Source organism: Cygnus atratus, chromosome 25 (assembly GCF_013377495.2).
Source record: "Cygnus atratus isolate AKBS03 ecotype Queensland, Australia chromosome 25, CAtr_DNAZoo_HiC_assembly, whole genome shotgun sequence".
Classification (NCBI taxonomy): domain Eukaryota; kingdom Metazoa; phylum Chordata; class Aves; order Anseriformes; family Anatidae; genus Cygnus; species Cygnus atratus.
In genome coordinates this window covers 1,666,567-1,686,160 of record NC_066386.1, presented here as the reverse complement: position 1 = coordinate 1,686,160, position 19,594 = coordinate 1,666,567, and the positions used below count along the sequence as shown (strand labels likewise).

Genomic DNA, 19,594 nt, shown 5'->3' with positions numbered 1-19,594 from the left:
AAAAGAGCCGGTACTGGGGGATGTTTCAGGACAAGATGGTGGCTCACAGCTGGAGAGCACAGAGTGCCATGTAGCCAGCAAACACAATGGCGCGTTTCCACCTGATCCATGGCGAGGTCTCAGCTTGGAGCCTTGCCACGGTCGTAAGGAAGAGTGCAGCCCTGCATGGCGTGGAGTGAAGCTCCCCCATGGCCCTGCAAACTGCCCACCTGCCAGCAAACGCCACGGCAGCCATCCAGCAAATGGAGCAAAAGATCAAACTGCTTCAAAAATACAGCTTGGTTAGCCAGGGACTGGCTTTTGGATGCATTTGCTGCATCAGCCCCATGTCCATCTCCCAGTGAAACTGGCAGGAGCCCAGTAAAGCTCCAGAGGATGCATCTGTGTTCCCAGTACGAGTCCTTTGGAAGAGCTGTAGGATTGGTTCTAACCTTCACCGGCAAATGTGATGCTGTAGCCTGTAGACCTTTGAGCCAGGACATACATAAAAGGCTGAGCAATGACGCGAACCAGTTTGCTTCGTGGCCAAGACCTGTAAGTGAAGAAGTGAGGCAGTGCTCTGTGCCCACCTGCAGATTGGTGTCCTATATCCACAATGCGTCCCCCTAAACCTAAGACTCTGAAAGGGAGAGAAAGGCGACCTTAGTGCAGAGCACTGCTCTTTGCAGACTGCTGTTAGGCAACTTCTGAAAACCTACACAGCAGAAGCTAAGCTCCAAGCAATCCAGACATTATACTAATTTTTGTAGGCTCTCACAGCCACACCCTGTCTTCAATTATATTCCTCAAAATGACTGATGAAAGCCAGATTTACTCCCTATCCTCCTTTTTTTGCTCATATTTTCACTATGGTAAGTCTAGGCTGTGTGGGGAGCATGGGGGATGTGTTTCCAGGGGAAGCTGGACTTGTATTTCAGGCACTGCAGTCTTAGAAATGTGAGCTCTGGGAGACTCCAGCTCTGTCCTTGAGCAAGTTATTTCACTGTACCATATGAATAATGAATATTCCAGGATGCTGCCAGCCTTGGGTAGGCGTCTTTTTATCATTTTTGATCTAAATAAAGAAGTAAATCAGCTCACTGGAGAGTAGAGAGTCCTAACGTGCTCGTGAAAAGGTGGTCGCATCCCTGTGTGCTCGGGGACCCTCTCCGACCCGCAGGCACAGCACGCCCTGCCACCAGCAAAGGAGCGGCGGCTGAGCACCCAAGCAGCGGCTGAGCACCCGAGCAGGACTTTCTCTGCCCTTCTCCCCGCTGGTGACGGCTGCTCTGGCAGGTGTCACACTCACCTCCAAAGGGGACCGATCACAACCGCTCCTGTAACTGGGTAGATGGACATCCTCGAGTCAAAGGCTGCTTGTGAATAAGAGTGGCCGGGGAATTCCACGCTGTAGGGAACAGAAGCCCGTGTCCCCTGGAGAGCAGAATATCCTCTCATTATGGCAGTCTGCCGCAGAAAGACACTTGCACTGGCTGAGCCAGTTCTCTGAACGCTCCTCTGGCTATCGCTTGCCTGGTTTGGGAGATTGCTCTGCCATGAGCAATGGCCAGGCTGTGCCATTACCTGGTACTGCTCCGACAAACTCAGTTAATACATGTGGAAAACTTTTCTCCTTTTTATTTTGTGCTCGATAAAATCTTGGTTATTAGTTATGGCAATGACCTGCTGGATCTCATCACAGTCCAGCCAGGGAACTGGCTAAATCGCCCATGGATACTCCCTTTCCTTCATCTCTTCCTTTATCTGTGATCACCACAAATTGAGGCAGCATGGAGAACAATTACTTTAACTGAAAAATAACTTCAGAGAGGTACTTCATTTGTGCCAGCTTACATTGAGTCTGGGACAAACAGGAACGTCCCACATTTAGCCGGCTTGCTCTTCGCAGTCCATGACAGCAAGTTGCCTTTTTGTGCTTGCACGACCAGAGAAATGTGAGCTACGAATGAGGAACTAAACCCATAGGGACAATACCTGAGTGACTTAAGAAATCTCACAGCAAAGCATGTATTAGACCTACCGTCTTTAATTGTGCCAGGTGCCAGACATCTACATCATGATATCCCTCGCCTTTTCACTACTACAGTCACTATAATTCATGCTTTTCAGAAGTGTGAATTTATATTAACTTCCCATTTTTATTCCACACACTGCACCATAGCATGTGATACAAAAATGTTTATTGGACTAAGAATAAAATAAATACAAATTAATAAAAGATAAAAGGGACTTTGATGTTATAAATACCAATGTTTCTTCTTTGTACATAATCTAGGGCAACTTTTTTTCTTGACTTCTTGTAAAGTTTGCATCATACAAAAAGCTGATGACTCATAAAACATTATTTTACTTTTTGGAATAAGCTGCTGACATGTAAAGTATCTTCCTTGTGAACTGGGATTTCTAGAGGGAAACTGCCTATGGGCTATTTATTCCTGGCATAAACAGCAAGACTAGCCAGCCCCGTGGGAAGAAGAAACACCCTATAGGTGGCACCCCCTTTGGAAGGTATAAATAGAGATCTGCGGCAACAAACAACCTGCAGTCTGATTCAATATCACGCTGTGCATCTTGCTTTGGGCTTTGGGTTGGATCTGCAGCTGTCCTCAAAATGAGTTGTAGTATTAAGCAGACAACTGGCTCGCTCAGGGGCAGGACCAGCGGTGGCAGCTGTGTTATTGGTGGCGGTGGTGGTGGTGGAGGAGCACGGATCTCCTCAGTCTCTTCTGGAAGATACACGACTTGTGGGATAGGTGGTAGCCGAGGGTTTTCTGGTAGAAGCTACTGTGGTGGTGTGAATTACGGAGGAGGACTGAGCACTGGCAGCTTGGTTGGTGGAAACTATGGAGGTGGCTTAGGAGCCGCTGTCCTTGGCGGATGTCCGGGCATTGGATTCAGCGGTGGCAGTGCCCGCTTTGGCGGTGGCATGGGAGGTGGCATTGGTATCGGTCTTGGTGGAGGGGTAGTTGGAGGTGGCTTTGCTGGTGATGGCATTCTTCTTTCTGGTGACGAAAAGGTCACCATGCAGAACCTTAACGACCGCCTGGCTTCTTACCTGGACAAGGTGAGGTGCCTGGAACAAGAAAATGCTGACCTGGAGTGCAGAATCAGGGAGTGGTATGCCAAGCAGGGCCCTTTTTGTGAGCCACGGGACTACAGCTGCTATTATAAAGAGATAGAAGATCTTCAAAACCAGGTAACATCATTTCTCAGCTGCTTTCTCCCTCGGAAGCTTCTCTCACGCTGTTGATTCACAACTTACTGCAGTTATCGAGAGTAACATTTCCTTGTTGTACAATGCTTTTTGTAAACAGACATTAAGACAACTGCCCGCAGAAAGCCCTAGAGCTGAAATGTAAAAGTCTTGAGTGCTTGGACTGTTTCCATTGCTTTTATTCATCAGATATATTTGAAAGGGAAAGTGTTAGGTTCACAGAATACAACTTGCTTGGCTCAGTAGTCTTTCTGAACTAGATCTGTGCCAAGATGTTTAAATAGATGTATGCCAAGAAAACAACTAAACAAGAAATAAATAATGAGTAACGTGAATTTACATTATGCTGTCACCAGTCTTGCAGATTTCCAGTTTAAAATTATTTCTCTTTTTTTTAAAGTTTACTCTTTCACACAGAACTGGGATGTATTGGACGTGTAATTAATAACAAGAACAAGGAGAGCATTGCCTGAATGCATTTTGAGTGTGCAATTTAAAATTAAAAATATTTTCCTGCAAAGTTTATTTGGCAAAAATTCTAGGATATCAATGCACAAAGAAGAATAAAGTGAAAAGAATCCAGGAAACAGACAGAATGAGACAGACTTATAATTAAGTCTCGGAACAAAGCTTTTGTATCTCTTATCCATGAAAGTGAGATTTAGACTTAAAAGGTTGGGTGGATTGTGGCAGGCTCTGGACAGCACTAATTATAATTCCCTAGCTGTCTGCATCTGAACTGTGTGTTTTAGCATTTTAATGCCTCCACGGTACTTCACTCGTCCCTGTGACTGCCATGCTCAGCTGCCCCATGCCTGCTAGCCAGCATCAGAGAAAGGAGAGCTCGGGGTCTGCTCTGGGCACACCTGAGCCTGAGGATACAGGCAAGAGATTTCAGGACTGAGTAAAAAATCCTGCTCTTTTCCAGATTGTCTGCGCAACCATAGACAACAACAAGATCATTCTGAACATCGATAACAGCAGGATGACAGCCGATGACTTCCGAGTGAAGTGAGTACCCCCCAGCACCCAGCACCCCTGCCTCTGGCCCCGCGCCCCCACCTAAAGCCTCGTGGCGAGGAGCTCTTGGCCAGGTCCCCTGTGACCCTGTGCTCAGGACAGACTGGAGGCTACGTGGAAAACTCTCATCCAGTGCCTCTGGAGCTGCCTTCACTGGTGGCACTTCCAGGTTGGGGCAACAGCAGGGTTTTGTGCGGAGATCAGAGGTTTTTGGAAAGCAGCTGCAGGGATTCGCAGACAGGGATGGGCGCGGGTTCACCTGAGCTGCCATTCTGGCACACGGTGCCTTGCAGAAGGGAAGTTTTTGTTTTTTCTTGTTGGAGCACGGAAACGCGGTGAGTGACACCTCCGCCCCGGTGAGAAAGCTCCAGAGAAAGTGGATTGAGGGCAGGCTTTGACAGAGCAAGCCCAGATTGCTTTCCCTAGTGTCCTGGGAGGCTAGCTAGGAAACCACTGCAAGAAAGATGGACGGGCACAACAGAAAAAGAGCGGATGGTGGGGTCAGGCTCTGACTACTCTGTCTTGCTTCCTCTCTCTCTCTCAGGTACGAGACGGAGCTGGCCCTTCGCCAGAGCGTGGAGGCTGACATTAACGGCTTACGCCAAGTCCTGGATCAGCTCACTCTCTGCAGGTCTGACCTGGAGGCACAGCTGGAGTCGCTGCGGGAGGAGCTCTGCTGCCTGAAGAAGAACCACGAGGAGGTAGGCTCCTGCTCCTCTCCAGCAAAAAGCGTTAATTGCTAATTGCATCCACTGCTGGCTGTGGATGGGTTTCTCCTCCTCTGCTGCAAGTGATGGATGCAGACAGCGCGTGCCACCCAGGAGCTGAGAATGCCCACCAGAGAGGGGCTCTGCTTTTCCCTACAGGGGAACTAGGTTCTCGCAGTTGTTTTCCTTGTTTTTTAAAAAAATGATCTGATTTTCTGCAGGAAATGAACTGTCTGAGGAAACAATCGACTGGAGATGTGAGCGTGGAGGTCAATGCCTGCCCTGGCCCAGACCTCAGAAAGATCCTGGAGGAGATGAGGTGCCAATATGAAACACTGATCGAACGCAATCGCAAAGAAGTTGAGGACTGGTATGAGTGTAAGGTGAGCAAATTTATTCAGCTTTGACTTTTCCAGGCAATGCTTCCACACTTATTTAACTTAAGCAAAAACAACAGTATTTGGCACTGATTTCAGCTGATCAAGTGCCACTGGGGACACTGCCACTCTGCCACGTCATTAAGACTCGAGGCAGGAGCTCTTCACGAAGCAGATGAGGAGTGGGAAGGACTGGACAGTGGCACTATTAGAAGAGGAATTACATGCAGGGTTTACCTCATTAGGATGAGAGACTTCACCCAAACTCCTCCCATTCCGTGTTTTTCACTAGCTCCTCTGCTCTTTCCTTAATCCTCAGCCTGACTTACACTGGAACATTCCCTTAATGTCTTTACACTCGCTTGGTGCTTTGCAGATTGAGGAGGTGAATCGGGAGGTTATTACAAGCGGTCAGGAGGTCGAGACGTGCAACAACCAGGTCACCGAACTGAGACGCCAATTGCAAGCCCTGGAAATCGATCTGCAGGCTCAGCTCAGCCAGGTGGGTGGTGCGCTGCTGCACAGCTCAGCTGTTGCACGGTTCTGCTTTGGTGGAAGGATCTGTAGTTAAACGCAGTGCTTCCCATGCTGTACTTCTAACATGCCACACGTCTTTCTTCAGAGGGACAACCTGGAAGCATCTCTGGCTGAGACAGAGTGTCGCTACAACAACCACCTTGCTGAGCTCCAGAGCCAGATCACGTGCGTGGAGCAGCAGCTGGCCGACCTGCGCGCGGAAATGGAGTGCCAGAACCAAGAGTACAAGATCCTGCTGGACGTCAAGTGCCGCCTGGAGCAGGAGATCCATACATACCGCTGCCTGCTGGAGGGCGGCCAGCAGGACCTCATGTGAGTATCCTCGAGACACACCAAGAGACACAATACCTGTGTCCTGGGTATTTTAAAACAACCTCAAAGTGAGCTACAGGTGGAGGCTTTCTTCCAGCTCCTTTCCCTTCCTCACTTATTTGGGCTGACTGGAAGACAGTGGGGATAATCTGCTTCCCTACCCTGTGCCAGGCATTGCCAGGAGAAGAGAGCTCCCTGCAGCTTTCTGCCCATTTTATGCCCAAGAGGAAAACAGATTGAGAGCAGAAGGGTCAACGAACAAACCGTACTTCTGATTTATCTGACAAATCCTTCACTAAATGTCACTTTCTTGTCCCCACAGTCAGCAAGGAGGAATCAGTCAATCGTCAGGGCTAGGAGGAGGAGTTGCAAGAACAGGTGGAATAGGAGGAGGAGGTATCATTAGAACAAGCCACACTTACACTTCGTCTTCCCAGATGCCATCTTGTGCAGCTGCGGAGATACAAGGTAAGCACTGCAACACGGCAAGATTTCCACAGTCCTCTCCTTCCTAGTGCAACACGGACAGGCAGCAACAGAGGCCTTTCCAATGCAGTTTATAGGGGGTATTTATTGTTTTATTGTGAGGCTACTGGGAAAGGCAGAGGAGTGGCTACAGCGAGTGCTTTCAGGAATCAGGCAGTAGTTGTCAGTCTGCTAGGAAGCACAAGAACTGCAAAAAGTGAGGAGGAAGAAGAAGGAGAGACAGGAGGAGAGAGCCTCCGAAGGCAAGCCACAGACAGGCAGAGAACACAGAGGAAGGACCAGCATGAAATCTAGGGCAAAGGGAGAGCAGGAGAAAGGAGCGCCCTGAAAACTGAAAAAGAAGCAGGAACGATGGGGATTTGGGTAGAAAATTACTAGTACTGTTTCAGGGGGAAACTTCCAGCCAAACTGAAAGCAAAATACACGACCGTGGTGGCAGCTGGTCCAGCAGAATGAGTGTGAGCAGGGGCACTGAGCTGGTGGGGACCCTGGTGCCGCTCCCTCATCCCGGTGGCTGCGGGTGCAGGGTCTGCAGCTCCCACCTTTGGCATCCCTGTGTAAAAGGGCAGCCTCAGAGCACATCGGTCCCCGACAAGCAGGCAGCAACCGGGCCTTTCTGGGAAGGGCCAGTATTTATCTGAAATTCCAGCTGAGTTGGCTTGTGAGATGATCGTGCTGCGTATGTGTACGGAATGACAACGCGGGAAAGAATCTGGTTTTGCTTTAAACAAAGTAATGTTTTCTTTGATCTCTCCAGTGCCTTGCAGAAGGATTTGTGATTAAGCAGAGAAATGAGAGTGTACAACAAGAGATCCCTGCAGCAGAGCCACGGATAAAGAGGAAGAATATTTACTGTATGCCTCTGCAAAGAGCAAGGAACGTGCTCTTCTGTATTACTCAGCGATGCTAAGCAATGTGTCAGAGGGATGAGCAGAGCGTTGGGCCACATTCTGCTTTATTTTGCTATTTGCTTTTTCCAGTCTGTATTGCTGCGTGTGCCCAGCCACCATGACTACTACTGGGGTTAACCAGTACTGTGATCACTCATGTACCTGCTGGTGAAAAACCTTCTCTAATAAAACTTTGCTTCTGCCTGATGCAATCAACAAACCCGTGTCTGCAAACTGAGTTCCTTTAGCAAAGCAGGGGCCGGTCCAGGTGCAAACCACATCCCCGGCCAGGCCTGTCAGCCTCTGCAATGGCCCCAGCAGCAGAAGCTGGGAAGCCACGCACAAGGGGCCCCAGAAATGGTTGGGATCTGCTCCACGGGGAGCAAAGCGGCTTTGGCAGCGGGAGCCAGAGAGCGACCTCGCGGACCTCGCAGGGCTCGGGCAGCTCCTTCCGGGCAGCCCCTGCAGGCAGATGCCTGCGTTCCTCCCGCAGAGTGCTTTGCTAAAGCACAATTACAGAAAAGTATATCGGAGAATAAAGAGAACTGGCAGAAAGTCAGTGGTGGGACAGGTAGAGAGTGCCTCAGCCCCGGGTGGCGCGTCTGGGCTGTGCCCGCTCATACTTCACCATCCAGCCCGGAGATCTTGGTCCCACAACTGATTTAATTTCTGCTGAGATGGCTTCTGCCCAGACCCAGCCCTTTTATATTATAGGGACCTTCCCACTGAGAAAAGGAGTGGTGGCAAAAAGTTAATTTCCTACCTATTCTCACTTGGGGACTGAGTCACTGACCAGGAGTCCTTCTGTTTCAAGCAGTTTCAACCTGAGCATCAGAAACTGCCGAAGGAGCACCTTTTACGCTTATCACAACTTCTTTGCAGAACCGGAGGGGGCAGGATGGGGGCTGAAAAAGTGCAGCTCAGCAGAGAATACGATAGAGAAAAAAGCCAGCTAGAGTCTTTCGATGCACACAGCCATTATTTCTTAAACCTCACATGCAAAGATCACCCCCTCCTCTGCCCCCAAAGAGCAGAGGTAGCTGGTGCTGAGTCAGTGCGGGCGGGCAGTGTGCGTGTGTCCTGACGCTGACCTGGGCAGAAAAGCGAGGGCAGCAGTTTGGTAACTCAGCCCTGCAGCTCTTTTGGTGGGTGCAGCCACGGGCATCGTCTGAGGCAAGCTTACGGGGTCAGTCTGCATTTGAGGAATTTTCAGTTAAAAGCCATTACGAGCTGGAAGAGGTTTTGGGGATTACCCTGTTTGTTGGACCAGAAAACCCCGCAGTGACTGGTTTTATACGCTCACTCCACCCTGCAGGTTTACAGCTAAAGCACTGGCCACAGCTGCTGTCACTTCTGGTGCACTGCGATGTGGCTGTTATGGAAAGAGTGACACTCACTTATGGGGTGACTTGGCAAGGCAACCCCCACCTGGTAATTCCTTTGCTGTCACAAGCTGGAGATTACGAAGCAGTCATCCTCACGGGGGGAAAGAGAAAAGGTATAAAGACAGAAACACTTCAGGACCACATGTACCGTCTAGTGTGGCACTCTTTTCTAGCCTCCCCTCTTATACAGAAACTGATTTCTCTGTTGCTACAGAAATAGATTTAACACTACCTGGAACCTTCCAGGCCAGTAGCCTCTCAAAGGCCCACAGGCAGCTAGTGGCTGAAGAAATTCCACCATCAGTGTGTCAGGGAGGTGAAGGATGCCCTTCTCCTGCTGTAGAAGTGCATGGAGAGATGAGTAAGTGGTATTTATTTGATTTTATCTATGAGACACTAAAACCATTACTATCCAGCGGCTAGAGCATAATAACAAATAAAAAGAAATAAGAAAATTCAGCACTGGAACAACTGCAAAATGACAGAACAGCTGCCATCAGTAGATGTTTTTAAACCACGACTCTAAATCAAGTCTTCTTTAAAGACAAGTTCCAGTCCTAGGGAAAGTCTTGGACTTGATGCAGGAATCCCTTGGTAGACGTGTATGCATGTGCTTCCCAGCAGATTGAGAGAGATACTTATCGTGGTTATAATGGAAATTTTCCAGTGGTTGGACTCCTCTGTGTATATCCCAGTTGCTCTCAGAGCTCCGGCTGAGAAGAAGTTGGAAGGACTTCCTTCCACATTCCTTTCCCTTTGTATTCTCCTGCCTCGTTCAGTGCAAAGACAGACAGATAACCCCTTTCTTGGTCTTGATAAGTGTCCTTTCTGGTCTTGACCTTTCACAGTCTGCCAGTCTTCCTCTAATAATACGAGGACATTGTACAGACACGCTTCCAGTTTTCAGTCTTCTGGAAACTCCGGGCTACCCCCAAAAGGAGAAAAGCTTGCTACTTTCTTCTGGGAGCCCCAGCTGATTCCCACCAGCTGGGGAGCCTCCTTCTCTTGTGACCTGCTACTGACATCTAGCTGCTCCATCGGATTCCCTATATTCACATCAAAGGCCTTCCCACCCGGTGCACAAGGTCCGGCAGGAACAACGCACGCACTTTCACAAAGGAGCTGTCCTAAATTCCTGAGAGGTGGAAGAGACCTAATGACACGGGCCGCAGGACTCTAATGATCCTGAGGTTATGCTTATGCCTCTGGAAAGCCTCCAGGGACCTACAGACTCAGATCCTAAGACACCGGACCTACGAGTCGGGATGCGTCTGGGAAGCAGCTCATGAGAAGGTGGCTTGGGATAAACAGTTCCCCAGCAGCAACCACCCTGGAAACAACCCATACATTAGGGAGCTGCAAATTATGGAGCTGCAAGCCTTGGGCTGGAAATTACATTTCCATGAGATTTCCATACTTCTTTGTGCCACGCAGACTAGACCCAGGAAGCTTATGAGCGCACACAACTGAATGAAAATAAGGAGGGAAAGCTTAGGGTTGGTTTTTTTTTTTTAGCGATCTTCAGAGCAGTGATTTAATTTTATCTCAGCTTAACTAGCGCACCCGTTTCCTGAAGAAAAAAAGGAAAAATAGCAAAACAGAGGGCAAGAGCGCTCCACGCAAGGATCCCGGGCAGAGGCACAAAGAGGAGGGTCCGAGGGGAAAGTCCCCCCGGGGACCAGCGTGCTCCCAGGGGCAGGAGCCATCCTCTCTGCAGCAATTACCACAATAAGCATGTAGACGTCCTCCGCTCCCACAAAGGAGTAAGTCCCATGTTTCTGCCTGCATTATTCTGATGTGCTAAAATGATAACTGTGAAGGAGAGGAAGGAATGTGTGCTCACTCAGGAAAGATGCTTGCTGCAGACAGCTATTGGGAAACCCCTGAAGAATCATACGCTGGACAGGCAAAGCTTCAAGCAATGCAACATTACATCAGTTTCGGTTCATTCCTACCACCACACCCTGACTCCAATTATGCTCTCTAGTCCTAGTAATGAAATTCAGATATTCCTTTCTATGCACAGTAACTTTTTATTAAAGTTTTTACCTATTCTTAGCTTGGCTCCTTTGCATTTAGGCACTGCGCAGAGCACAAGGTGGAAGGAAGGGCAGGCTGACATTCAGGCACTGCAGACGGATCCAGGAGACCTGGGTTCAGCATCCGCAGACTCTGCCAGAGGCGTGCTCCTTGTCTCTGAGTAAAGCACTTGGAGCAAGTGCCTCCACAACTCTGTCTCCAGCCTACTTGGAGATATCACAGGAATACTGCCAGCTTTCACTGCTGGCACAGTGACAGGATACAGAGATAAGAGGAGGCATCCTTACAAAGGAATAACTAGAGTAAGAGCAATAAATGATGGTAAAATCCATGAATACTGGGACACTTCAGTCCTTCAGTAAATGGGATTATTTACTTGCCATAACAGCTACCCCAATCTGCCGTCCTGACGTGGAGTGGGGATGTGAGCAGGAGTTTCATCTCACTTGTTCTCTGGGGAAGCAGGCTTGGAGAATTTCTTACAGGGAACGGTTAGTTTCAGGGAGCCGTGGAACGCCTGCCTCTTGCTCAACAGTGGCTAAAAACAGGTTCTCCCTACAGAGAAGGCCATTGCACTTGTGTCTTAGCCAAATATCTCAGGAAAATGAGCTTAGCCTGGATATTTTGGTGTTAGACGAGTGGAAGGATTTTTGCTTTTTTCTTTCTCTGCCTAGCTAAGATTTGGAGACATTAGGGTTAGAGGAGAACCTCTGGTTTTATTTAATCCATCTTTTCCAAACCAGTCCAGAACTGTAGTGGGTAACAATTGCTCCGCCAGCTTCATCAGCAATTCTGTCTTTATATTTCCTAGAACAGTGGTCTCAAACGTCTCGGAAGCATGTAGCACATATTGACAGAGACATTGCCCATGGGATGTTTCCAGCCCCATTCAGTGTTTAAAAAAAAATAAAAATACATCTTTCACTGAGTGGCAGGACAATGTTTAAAGTCCTAGGATGTTATTTTATGCTTTCCATATAAAGAAGCAAACTCTTTGTGAACTGCTGGAGAGCCCAGATCACAAATGAAGAATCTTTCGTCCGTGGCCATTAAGAGCCCATTCCACAGCGTCACGTCTCTTAGCTGAGTTTTTGGGAATTGTTATTTCGCCAGTGGAGAGACTTAAAGGTTAATCTTTCTGTCTCTGATCTTTCCACAAAGTTCTTACATCATTCCTCATACATCATTCGAGAGTCAAACTTCGTATGTATTTTTTCTTTTTCATCTTACATATTCAAACATCAGCACCCTGTAAGAAAACTGCTTATTCAACTCAAAATAAGATGAAAATAAATTAATGAGAGATAAAGAGCTCTTTGATGCAATAACCTTTAATGATTTCTTCCTGGTATATAATTTAGGACAGTGTTTTTCCTGGCTTAATGTTGTAAAGTTTGCATCATAAACAAAAAGCTGATGATTCATAAAACATTATTGCTAATGTATTTTTGAAATAAGCAAGAGACATGTAAAGTATCTTCCTTGTCTATGGGGAATCTTGAAAGGAAACTTCCCTTTGAGAAATTATTCTTGGCACCAATGGCTAGAGTAGCCAGCCTTATGGGAAGAGGAGCCAGTGGTGACACCCACTGTGGAAGGTATAAATAGAGTTTCGTGGCAGCGGACAACTCGCAGTCTGATTCAATATCAAGCTGTGCAACTTGCTTTGGGCTTCTGCTTGCATTTCCAACTGCTGTCGCCATGAGTTGCAACATTAAGGAGACGATTACTGTGTCTAGCAAAGGCAGGAGCAGTGGTGGCAGCTGTATCATTGGTGGTGGTGGTGGAGCACGGATTTCTTCCTATGGGATAGGCAGTGGCAGAGGTTTTTCTGGAAGGAGCTACTGCGGTGGAGTGAATTATGGAGGGGGACTGAGTGTTGGTAGCTTGGCTGGTGGGAGCTATGGAGGTGGCAACTGCTATGGCAATGGCCTCGGGTTTGGCCTTGGAGGCGGTGTGGTTGTTGGTGGTCTTGGTGGCGACTGTTTGCTTTCATCCTGCGATGAGAAGGTGACCATGCAAAACCTCAACGATCGCCTGGCTTCCTATCTGGACAAGGTGAAGTGCTTGGAGAAGGAAAATGCTGAACTGGAATGCAGAATCAGAGAGTGGTATGCTACACAGGGCCTCTCCTGTGAGCCCCGGGACTACAGCTGCTATTACAAAGAAATTGAAGATCTTCAGAATCAGGTAATCCCATTTTCCAGTTGTTCCTGTCATTGTTAAGGTTCATTTCTTATTTTGCATTTAGAACTTACTGCAATTGTTTAAGATATTTTTACTGCTGTAAAATGTCTTTGCAAATCATAAATTGTAGCAATTTCCTCTGTGACATTGTTGAGTATGAGTGAGTATCAAGGACGCATACTGCAAGGTGATATAGGTAGGATAATACTCTTGAAAAGGAGAAAGGATGCCTTGTTACGCTGTGTTTTGGCTGTACAGTTTAATATTACCAACTGTGCTCTGATGAAATGCAGTGGTGTCAGCCCAGTAGAAAAGCAAAGCAATGAGAACTGTAAAGCAAGAGGAAAGCACACATAGCAAATGCTGTATCAAATAAAGCATTATAAATGCTATGTGAAAAATAGTTGGGTATTTAAAATTGTCTGTTGATTGCAGTGGTGGCACAAAGAGCCTGATACTAATATGTCCCCAATGAAAGCTGTAGATGATCTTTAGGTTTAAAGGTACCTTCCAACGCCCCTGAAAATCCTTAAGCTTGAAGTCAAGAACAAGCCAGCCTAAATGTCAGCTGAGCTTTGATGTCTCAAGGAAGGTTCTTTATGCTCACCTCTTTGTGAAGCACCTTTGGAACTTTCCTTTCACACCTTGAAACTGGGAATTCCCCTCTCACAGCTCTCTAACTCCCAGCCTCTCTTCTTTACTGCCTGCTAGTCAAGGAGGCACAGCAACCTCCTGCAGCTGCTCTGCTCAAGGAACAAAGCAATTTAAGTAGAAAGGTGATGGAAAAAGGAAACGGTAAAGAGCTAATACTTAACTGTCCCCTAGATACACCTGTAGAGTACTGCAGCAGAGAGAAGGGAGCCATCTCTCATGCTCTGCTCTCTTCCAGATTGTCTGCGCAACCATTGATAACAACAAGATCATTCTGGACATTGATAACAGCAGGATGGCTGCTGATGACTTCCGTGTGAAGTGAGTGCCCCTCCATGCCGATGCACCCCGTTGCCTCCTCCCTGCTCCTTCGCATCTCACTCGCGGAGTCCCAGCTCACCCCATGCAGAGACTGCAGACAAGTCTCCTGCAACACATTAGGGCAGGATGGAGTGATGAAAGGCATTTTGCTCTTGGTCATCAGACATCCCATAATTAGTATTCTTGGGTAAAACATTGGGCAATGGTGTTTGGTGGTTAGGGCCTGGGACTGACACTGCAGGGAGTGGCCCGTAGTGGTATACTTGGTGCATTTCCATCACAGACCAGTACAGATCGGGATCACCAAAGCAGAAATGCAGCTGGGTGAGTGATACCAAACACAGAGTTATCAGAAGGGGGAGAAAGACAGATGGGGAAGAATAGCTGGCACATAACAGACATCAAGTGCAGGGCAGAAATCTAACACACAGTGCATCCAGCTTAGCCAGCAAAGCGAGGTACGGAGCAGGCAGATGGGAAGAGGAGATTTTTGCAGAAGCTGAGTGCGCGTGAGATGTTCCAGTTCTGATTTTCTGCCTTTTTTTTTTTTTTTTTTTTCACAAACCAGGTACGAGACGGAGCTGGCCCTTCGCCAGAGCGTGGAGGCTGACATTAACGGCTTACGCCAAGTCCTGGATCAGCTCACTCTCTGCAGGTCTGACCTGGAGGCACAGCTGGAGTCGCTGCGGGAGGAGCTCTGCTGCCTGAAGAAGAACCACGAGGAGGTAGGCTCCTGCTCCTCTAGGAGCACCACAGCCCTGGCATACAAGGTTTTGCCTACAAGATCTGAATGTAGAAGTAAAGATGAGCCGATCCATACCACAGCTTTCCCATCAAACAGGTCTGGGGTTCAGACCTGCCTGCCTGCTGGGTGGTGCAGGAGCTCAGGCCGAGGCAGCTGCTCCTCTCTGGGACTGGCACTGGGAGAGCCAGAGGGGGTGAAAGTTGCTGCTGACTGCAGTGGGTGAGAAAAGAGATTACCCAACAGATTTGTTGGGGAAAACAGTTGCACCGTCTTTCAGTGGTTCACAGCCACAGCTGGGAGGCATGCCAGGCAGGGAGCGCTGTTCTCAGCCACCGAGCTCTGCTCTTCTATGCTGTTTTAAAAGCCAAAATGTGTCTAATCTGGGTTATATTTCCAGGAAATGAATTGTCTGAGGAAACAATCGACTGGAGATGTGAGTGTGGAGGTCAATGCCTGCCCTGGACCAGATCTCAGGCAAATCTTGGAGGATTTGAGATGCCAGTATGAAACACTGATAGCGCGCAACCGCAAGGAAGTTGAGGATTGGTACGAGTGCAAGGTAAGCGACACACGCCTGCTGTGAAACGAACCGACGAGCACATTTCAGAGCACAGGAGCATTTCAGAAAACAGACACAGAGAAAATAAGCAGTTGCCCTTTGCAATGAAGCCCAGGCTCAGCACTCATTTACATCCTGTGTTCCACAGGAGACCCGGGCCTGTCTGACCAGTTTGCTATGCCCCATCTGGAACGGCAGCATTTGCCGCGAGGCCTTGTGGTGTGGTGTTGGAACTGAAATACCCCACATTTGGATTAAAGAGACTTAATAGCCATGAGGTTAATGCGATTTGTAAAAGAGCAAGCAGTTGGAGACGGTGGTTAACGCCCAGTTCACAGAGAACTCACCGTGCTCACTTTTGGTTTTGCTAGCTGCTCACTGTATTCTGTTTCAGTAAAAGAAATCCAAATTACACAGATGCACTCTGAAGGTCTTTACACTCGCTTGGTGCTTTGCAGATTGAGGAGGTGAATCGGGAGGTTATTACAAGCGGTCAGGAGGTCGAGACGTGCAACAACCAGGTCACCGAACTGAGACGCCAATTGCAAGCCCTGGAAATCGATCTGCAGGCTCAGCTCAGCCAGGTGGGTGGTGTGCTCTCTTACAGCTGTGACAGGGTACTGGTGAATAACTCTTCCATTTCTGCACTGGAAATAATAAACTCCGTAGTGACATTTAAATGAATCTTGTTTCTTTGTTTGGTTGTCCTGCTTACCAGAGGAATAATCTGGAATCCTCTCTGGCTGAGACTGAGTGCCAGTACAACACACTCCTCGGGGAGCTACAGAACCAGATCACGTGCGTGGAGCAGCAATTGGCTGAAATTAGGGCGGAAATAGAGTGCCAGAACCAGGAATACAAGACCTTACTGGATGTCAAGTGCCGTTTGGAGCAGGAGATTCAGACCTACCGCTGCTTGTTGGAAGGAGGACAGCAGGACCTTATGTACGTAAATCCCTGAATCTTTTACAGAATAAAGGAAAATATCAAGGATCTGAATTATGGATTTGGAATCTGACACCACATTTGGCCCATCTTAATGTTTTCGCTGAGATGACAAAGCTGTCTCATGATCAGCCTTACTATGAAGAAGTCTGAACTAAGTTACTCCTTGGGATCTGCAAAGCAGAGAAACCAAATCTTCCAGCCCTGTAGCTATTAGCATTATGTTAGCATTTGTCACCATCTCTTTTCTGTAATAAGATGGGTGAGAGCTGCTAGAACAAAATTAATTGCAATGCTTTGCCATTTCCATGGCAAAAGGGGGCACAAATGGAAAGCAAAATGAAAAAACAGAGCATTGTGTAAAATACTCAGACATTTCTAACCCCTGTAAAGGCATAGTCTGACACTTTATGCCCTTGGTAGTGCCAAGTAACTTTCTAAAACTGCCTATTTCTTTCACCAAATTTCTCCCACTAGTCACGGAGGAGGAATTGGAGTAGGAACTGGCGTAGGAGGAGGAGTCATTAGGACAAGCCACACCTATACTACAACTTCATCTTCCCACTGCCAGCCGCAAGTCCCACCCTGCAAGACCGGAGACATACAGGGTAAGAGTCCGGTTTCCACAAAAAGAAAACATTTTTTTCCAGTTTGTTCCTTAGTAGTAAGGCCAGGGGGCAACACAATCTGCTAAGACATTATTAATACACTCCCAGAGAGTTACTGCGCTGCAGGTATGGGATGTTATGGTGGATCTAACTACAGTGCAAAATCGTCAGTGTCACTAAGAAATATGTTAAGCAGAGCTCTGGTGGAAATGGAGCAGCAGAAAGCAGATGAGAAACAGGAGGGAGCAGCAGGACTAGGAGGAGAAAGCTGGAGAGACATAGGGAAAAGATCTGGAAGTAACGCAGAAGACAGCCAAACAGGGCTTGGCCAATGGGTCTGCCACTGTAACTCAAGTCTGAAACTTTATCACTGCAAATTCCCAACAAAACACAATTATTTAGGGAATTTCTGGGTTTCCCTGGGTTGTCTGCCACCTGCTTAACAAAGTCTGCTCTTGAAATAAGGGCACTACACAGCCTAATTTTTGTTGTTATTTGAGAGATCTTGTCTCTGTCCAAATCAAAATAATGTTTCTCATTTTTTTTCTCCAGTGACCTGCAGGAGAATTTGTGATTGAGGATGCATGGACTAGAAGGTGACGTACAGAGAACCCCACAGACAAAACAGGAACACTCGCTGTTCACTGCACGCCTCTATGGAGAGAAAGTAGAAGTAATTGTGCGATGCTTTGCCATGTATCTCAGGGGGCCTGTCAGGGGCCTCCCCTTTGTCTGTTCTGCTACTTCTGTTCTGTAATGCTGCAATCCCTAGAAGTTACTTGAGTTAGTCAGGATCACTCATGTACCTGCTGGTGAAAAACCTTCTCTAATAAAACTTTGCTTCTGCCTGATGCAATCAACAAACCCGTGTCTGCAAACTGAGTTCCTTTAGCAAAGCAGGGGCCGGTCCAGGTGCAAACCACATCCCCGGCCAGGCCTGTCAGCCTCTGCAATGGCCCCAGCAGCAGAAGCTGGGAAGCCACGCACAAGGGGCCCCAGAAATGGTTGGGATCTGCACCACAGGGAGCAAAGCGGTTTTGGCAGCGGGAGCTAGAGAGCGACTTCAAACACCTCTCAGGGCTCGGGCAGCTCCTCCCGGGCAGCTCCTGCAGGCAGATCACAGAATCAGGGAATGGTTTGGGTTGGAAGGCGCCTTAAATCTCATCTAACTCCAACCCTGCCATGGCAGGGACGCCACCCACTGGATCAGGTTGGCCAAGGCCCATCCAGCCTGGCCTTGAGCCCCTCCAGGGATGGGGCAGCACAGCCTCTCCGTGCAGCCTGTCCCAGTGCCTCACACCCCCACAGTGAAGAATTCCTCCTCACGCCCAGTCTGAACCTATCCCCTTTAAGACCAAAAGCCTGAAACGAGTGAAAAACCCCTGTGGGAAAAGCAGACGACCCCAAAGCCCATTTTACAGCCCACACCAGCACAGCACAAACACGTCTCAGACCTACAGACGTGTAAAAGACTTTGGGGTGGCCGAGAAATTAAGAAATACAAAATACTCGGAGCCCAAACCCAAGTGCGTTTCCCCAAAGCCGCAGCTCGGCGACCCCTGGCGGCGCGGCCGGGGAGGCGCGGGCAGGAGCGGCGGGCACGCGCACACGGGCACGGGCACGCGCACACGGGCACGGGCAAGGCACGGCTCGGCTCGGCTCGGCTCGGCTCCGCCAGGTGTCAGCCGTTCGCTGCAGGAGGCCCGGCCGGCTCCGGAGGGCTGGGGCTGGTGGCGGCCGGCAGCCGCAGTGGCCGGCCGGGCGGTGCTGGTAGGTGATAAAATCAGGGTGTGATACCAGGAATTAACGCCCTGCGATAGACAAATTGCCACGTGGAGCGCTCGGGAAGGTGGGTGCTGGCCGGCCAGGCCCCCAGCACGCAGGAACAACGCGTCCCCAGATGTCCCCAGGTGTCCCCATGCATCCTCATGCATCCCCAAAACATCCCCGGGTGTCCCCACAACATCCCCAGGTGTCCCCACAAGTCCCCACACATCACTTCTCACTGCCAGGGCCATGGGTGAGGCCGGAGGCCACCAACATCCAGCTCTGGGGGGCTCTCAGCTCTTGCCATGGCTGCCAGCGGGTGCCCGAGCAGAGGCGTGCTGCAGGGGTGCCGGTAGCTAAACACACAGACAGAGGCTACCCGTCTGCTCTATTTAGTGGTCACATTCACGGCAAGCAAGGCTGATGTGGCCTGATACTGCCAAAGTGACTTGCAGGACACAACGCGGTTTTGTTCCTGCCTTTGAAGACCCCACATCATTCCCCTGCGTGGCCGTGCCCAGGGCTGAAGCCACCCCGAAACTCGCTGCACCCATTTGCTGACACCCACGGATGTTTTTCGGACGGTGCTGGGCTGTTTTGCAGCGTGTGGTGGCAGCCAGGCTCTCCGCAGGGTGGCAGAGCTGCAGCTCCGAGCCCTTGCCAAGGTCTTGCCAAAGAGGCAGCCCTGAGCCGGCTGCGCAAAGGGCTGCTCAGACCCAAACTAACAAAGTCCCCGACGAAGGGTTCGTACAGTCCAAGTCCCTCTCACAGCTCTGACTCACCTAATTACTGCTCCTATCATAATCACCATCGTTCCAGTGGGTGGTGGAGCTTTTGAAGGTG

The 19,594-nt window shown here is 49.0% G+C and overlaps 2 protein-coding genes across 2 annotated transcripts; both read left to right on the top strand.

Annotated features, from left to right (window-relative positions):
* Positions 1–2,611: 2,611 nt before the first annotated feature.
* Positions 2,612–7,757, top strand: LOC118260884 (keratin, type I cytoskeletal 13-like). The gene is made up of 8 exons (XM_035571436.2): positions 2,612–3,196; positions 4,143–4,225; positions 4,779–4,935; positions 5,163–5,324; positions 5,695–5,820; positions 5,941–6,167; positions 6,490–6,635; positions 7,411–7,757. The coding sequence occupies exons 1-8, from the start codon at positions 2,612–2,614 to the stop codon at positions 7,434–7,436; spliced, it is 1,512 nt and encodes a 503-aa protein (XP_035427329.1). The 3' UTR covers positions 7,437–7,757.
* Positions 7,758–12,669: 4,912 nt separating this feature from the next.
* Positions 12,670–17,835, top strand: LOC118260885 (keratin, type I cytoskeletal 19-like). Its single transcript, XM_035571437.2, has 8 exons — positions 12,670–13,158; positions 14,045–14,127; positions 14,696–14,852; positions 15,270–15,431; positions 15,890–16,015; positions 16,150–16,376; positions 16,854–16,984; positions 17,537–17,835. The coding sequence occupies exons 1-8, from the start codon at positions 12,670–12,672 to the stop codon at positions 17,560–17,562; spliced, it is 1,401 nt and encodes a 466-aa protein (XP_035427330.1). The 3' UTR covers positions 17,563–17,835.
* The last annotated feature ends 1,759 nt before the right edge of the window (positions 17,836–19,594 follow it).

What these genes read in the sequence shown, in the direction of transcription:
- LOC118260884 (XM_035571436.2), top strand. Translation starts at nt 2,612, where the DNA reads ATGAGTTGTAGTATTAAGCAGACAACTGGCTCGCTCAGGGGCAGGACC. An exon ending in GCCGATGACTTCCGAGTGAA is followed by an intron (nt 4,226 to 4,778) that starts GTGAGTACCCCC and finishes TCTCTCTCTCAG; the next exon opens with GTACGAGACGGAGCTGGCCC. An exon ending in GGCGGCCAGCAGGACCTCAT is followed by an intron (nt 6,168 to 6,489) that starts GTGAGTATCCTC and finishes TTGTCCCCACAG; the next exon opens with TCAGCAAGGAGGAATCAGTC.
- LOC118260885 (XM_035571437.2), top strand. Translation starts at nt 12,670, where the DNA reads ATGAGTTGCAACATTAAGGAGACGATTACTGTGTCTAGCAAAGGCAGG. An exon ending in TGCAGGCTCAGCTCAGCCAG is followed by an intron (nt 16,016 to 16,149) that starts GTGGGTGGTGTG and finishes CCTGCTTACCAG; the next exon opens with AGGAATAATCTGGAATCCTC. An exon ending in CAAGACCGGAGACATACAGG is followed by an intron (nt 16,985 to 17,536) that starts GTAAGAGTCCGG and finishes TTTTTTCTCCAG; the next exon opens with TGACCTGCAGGAGAATTTGT.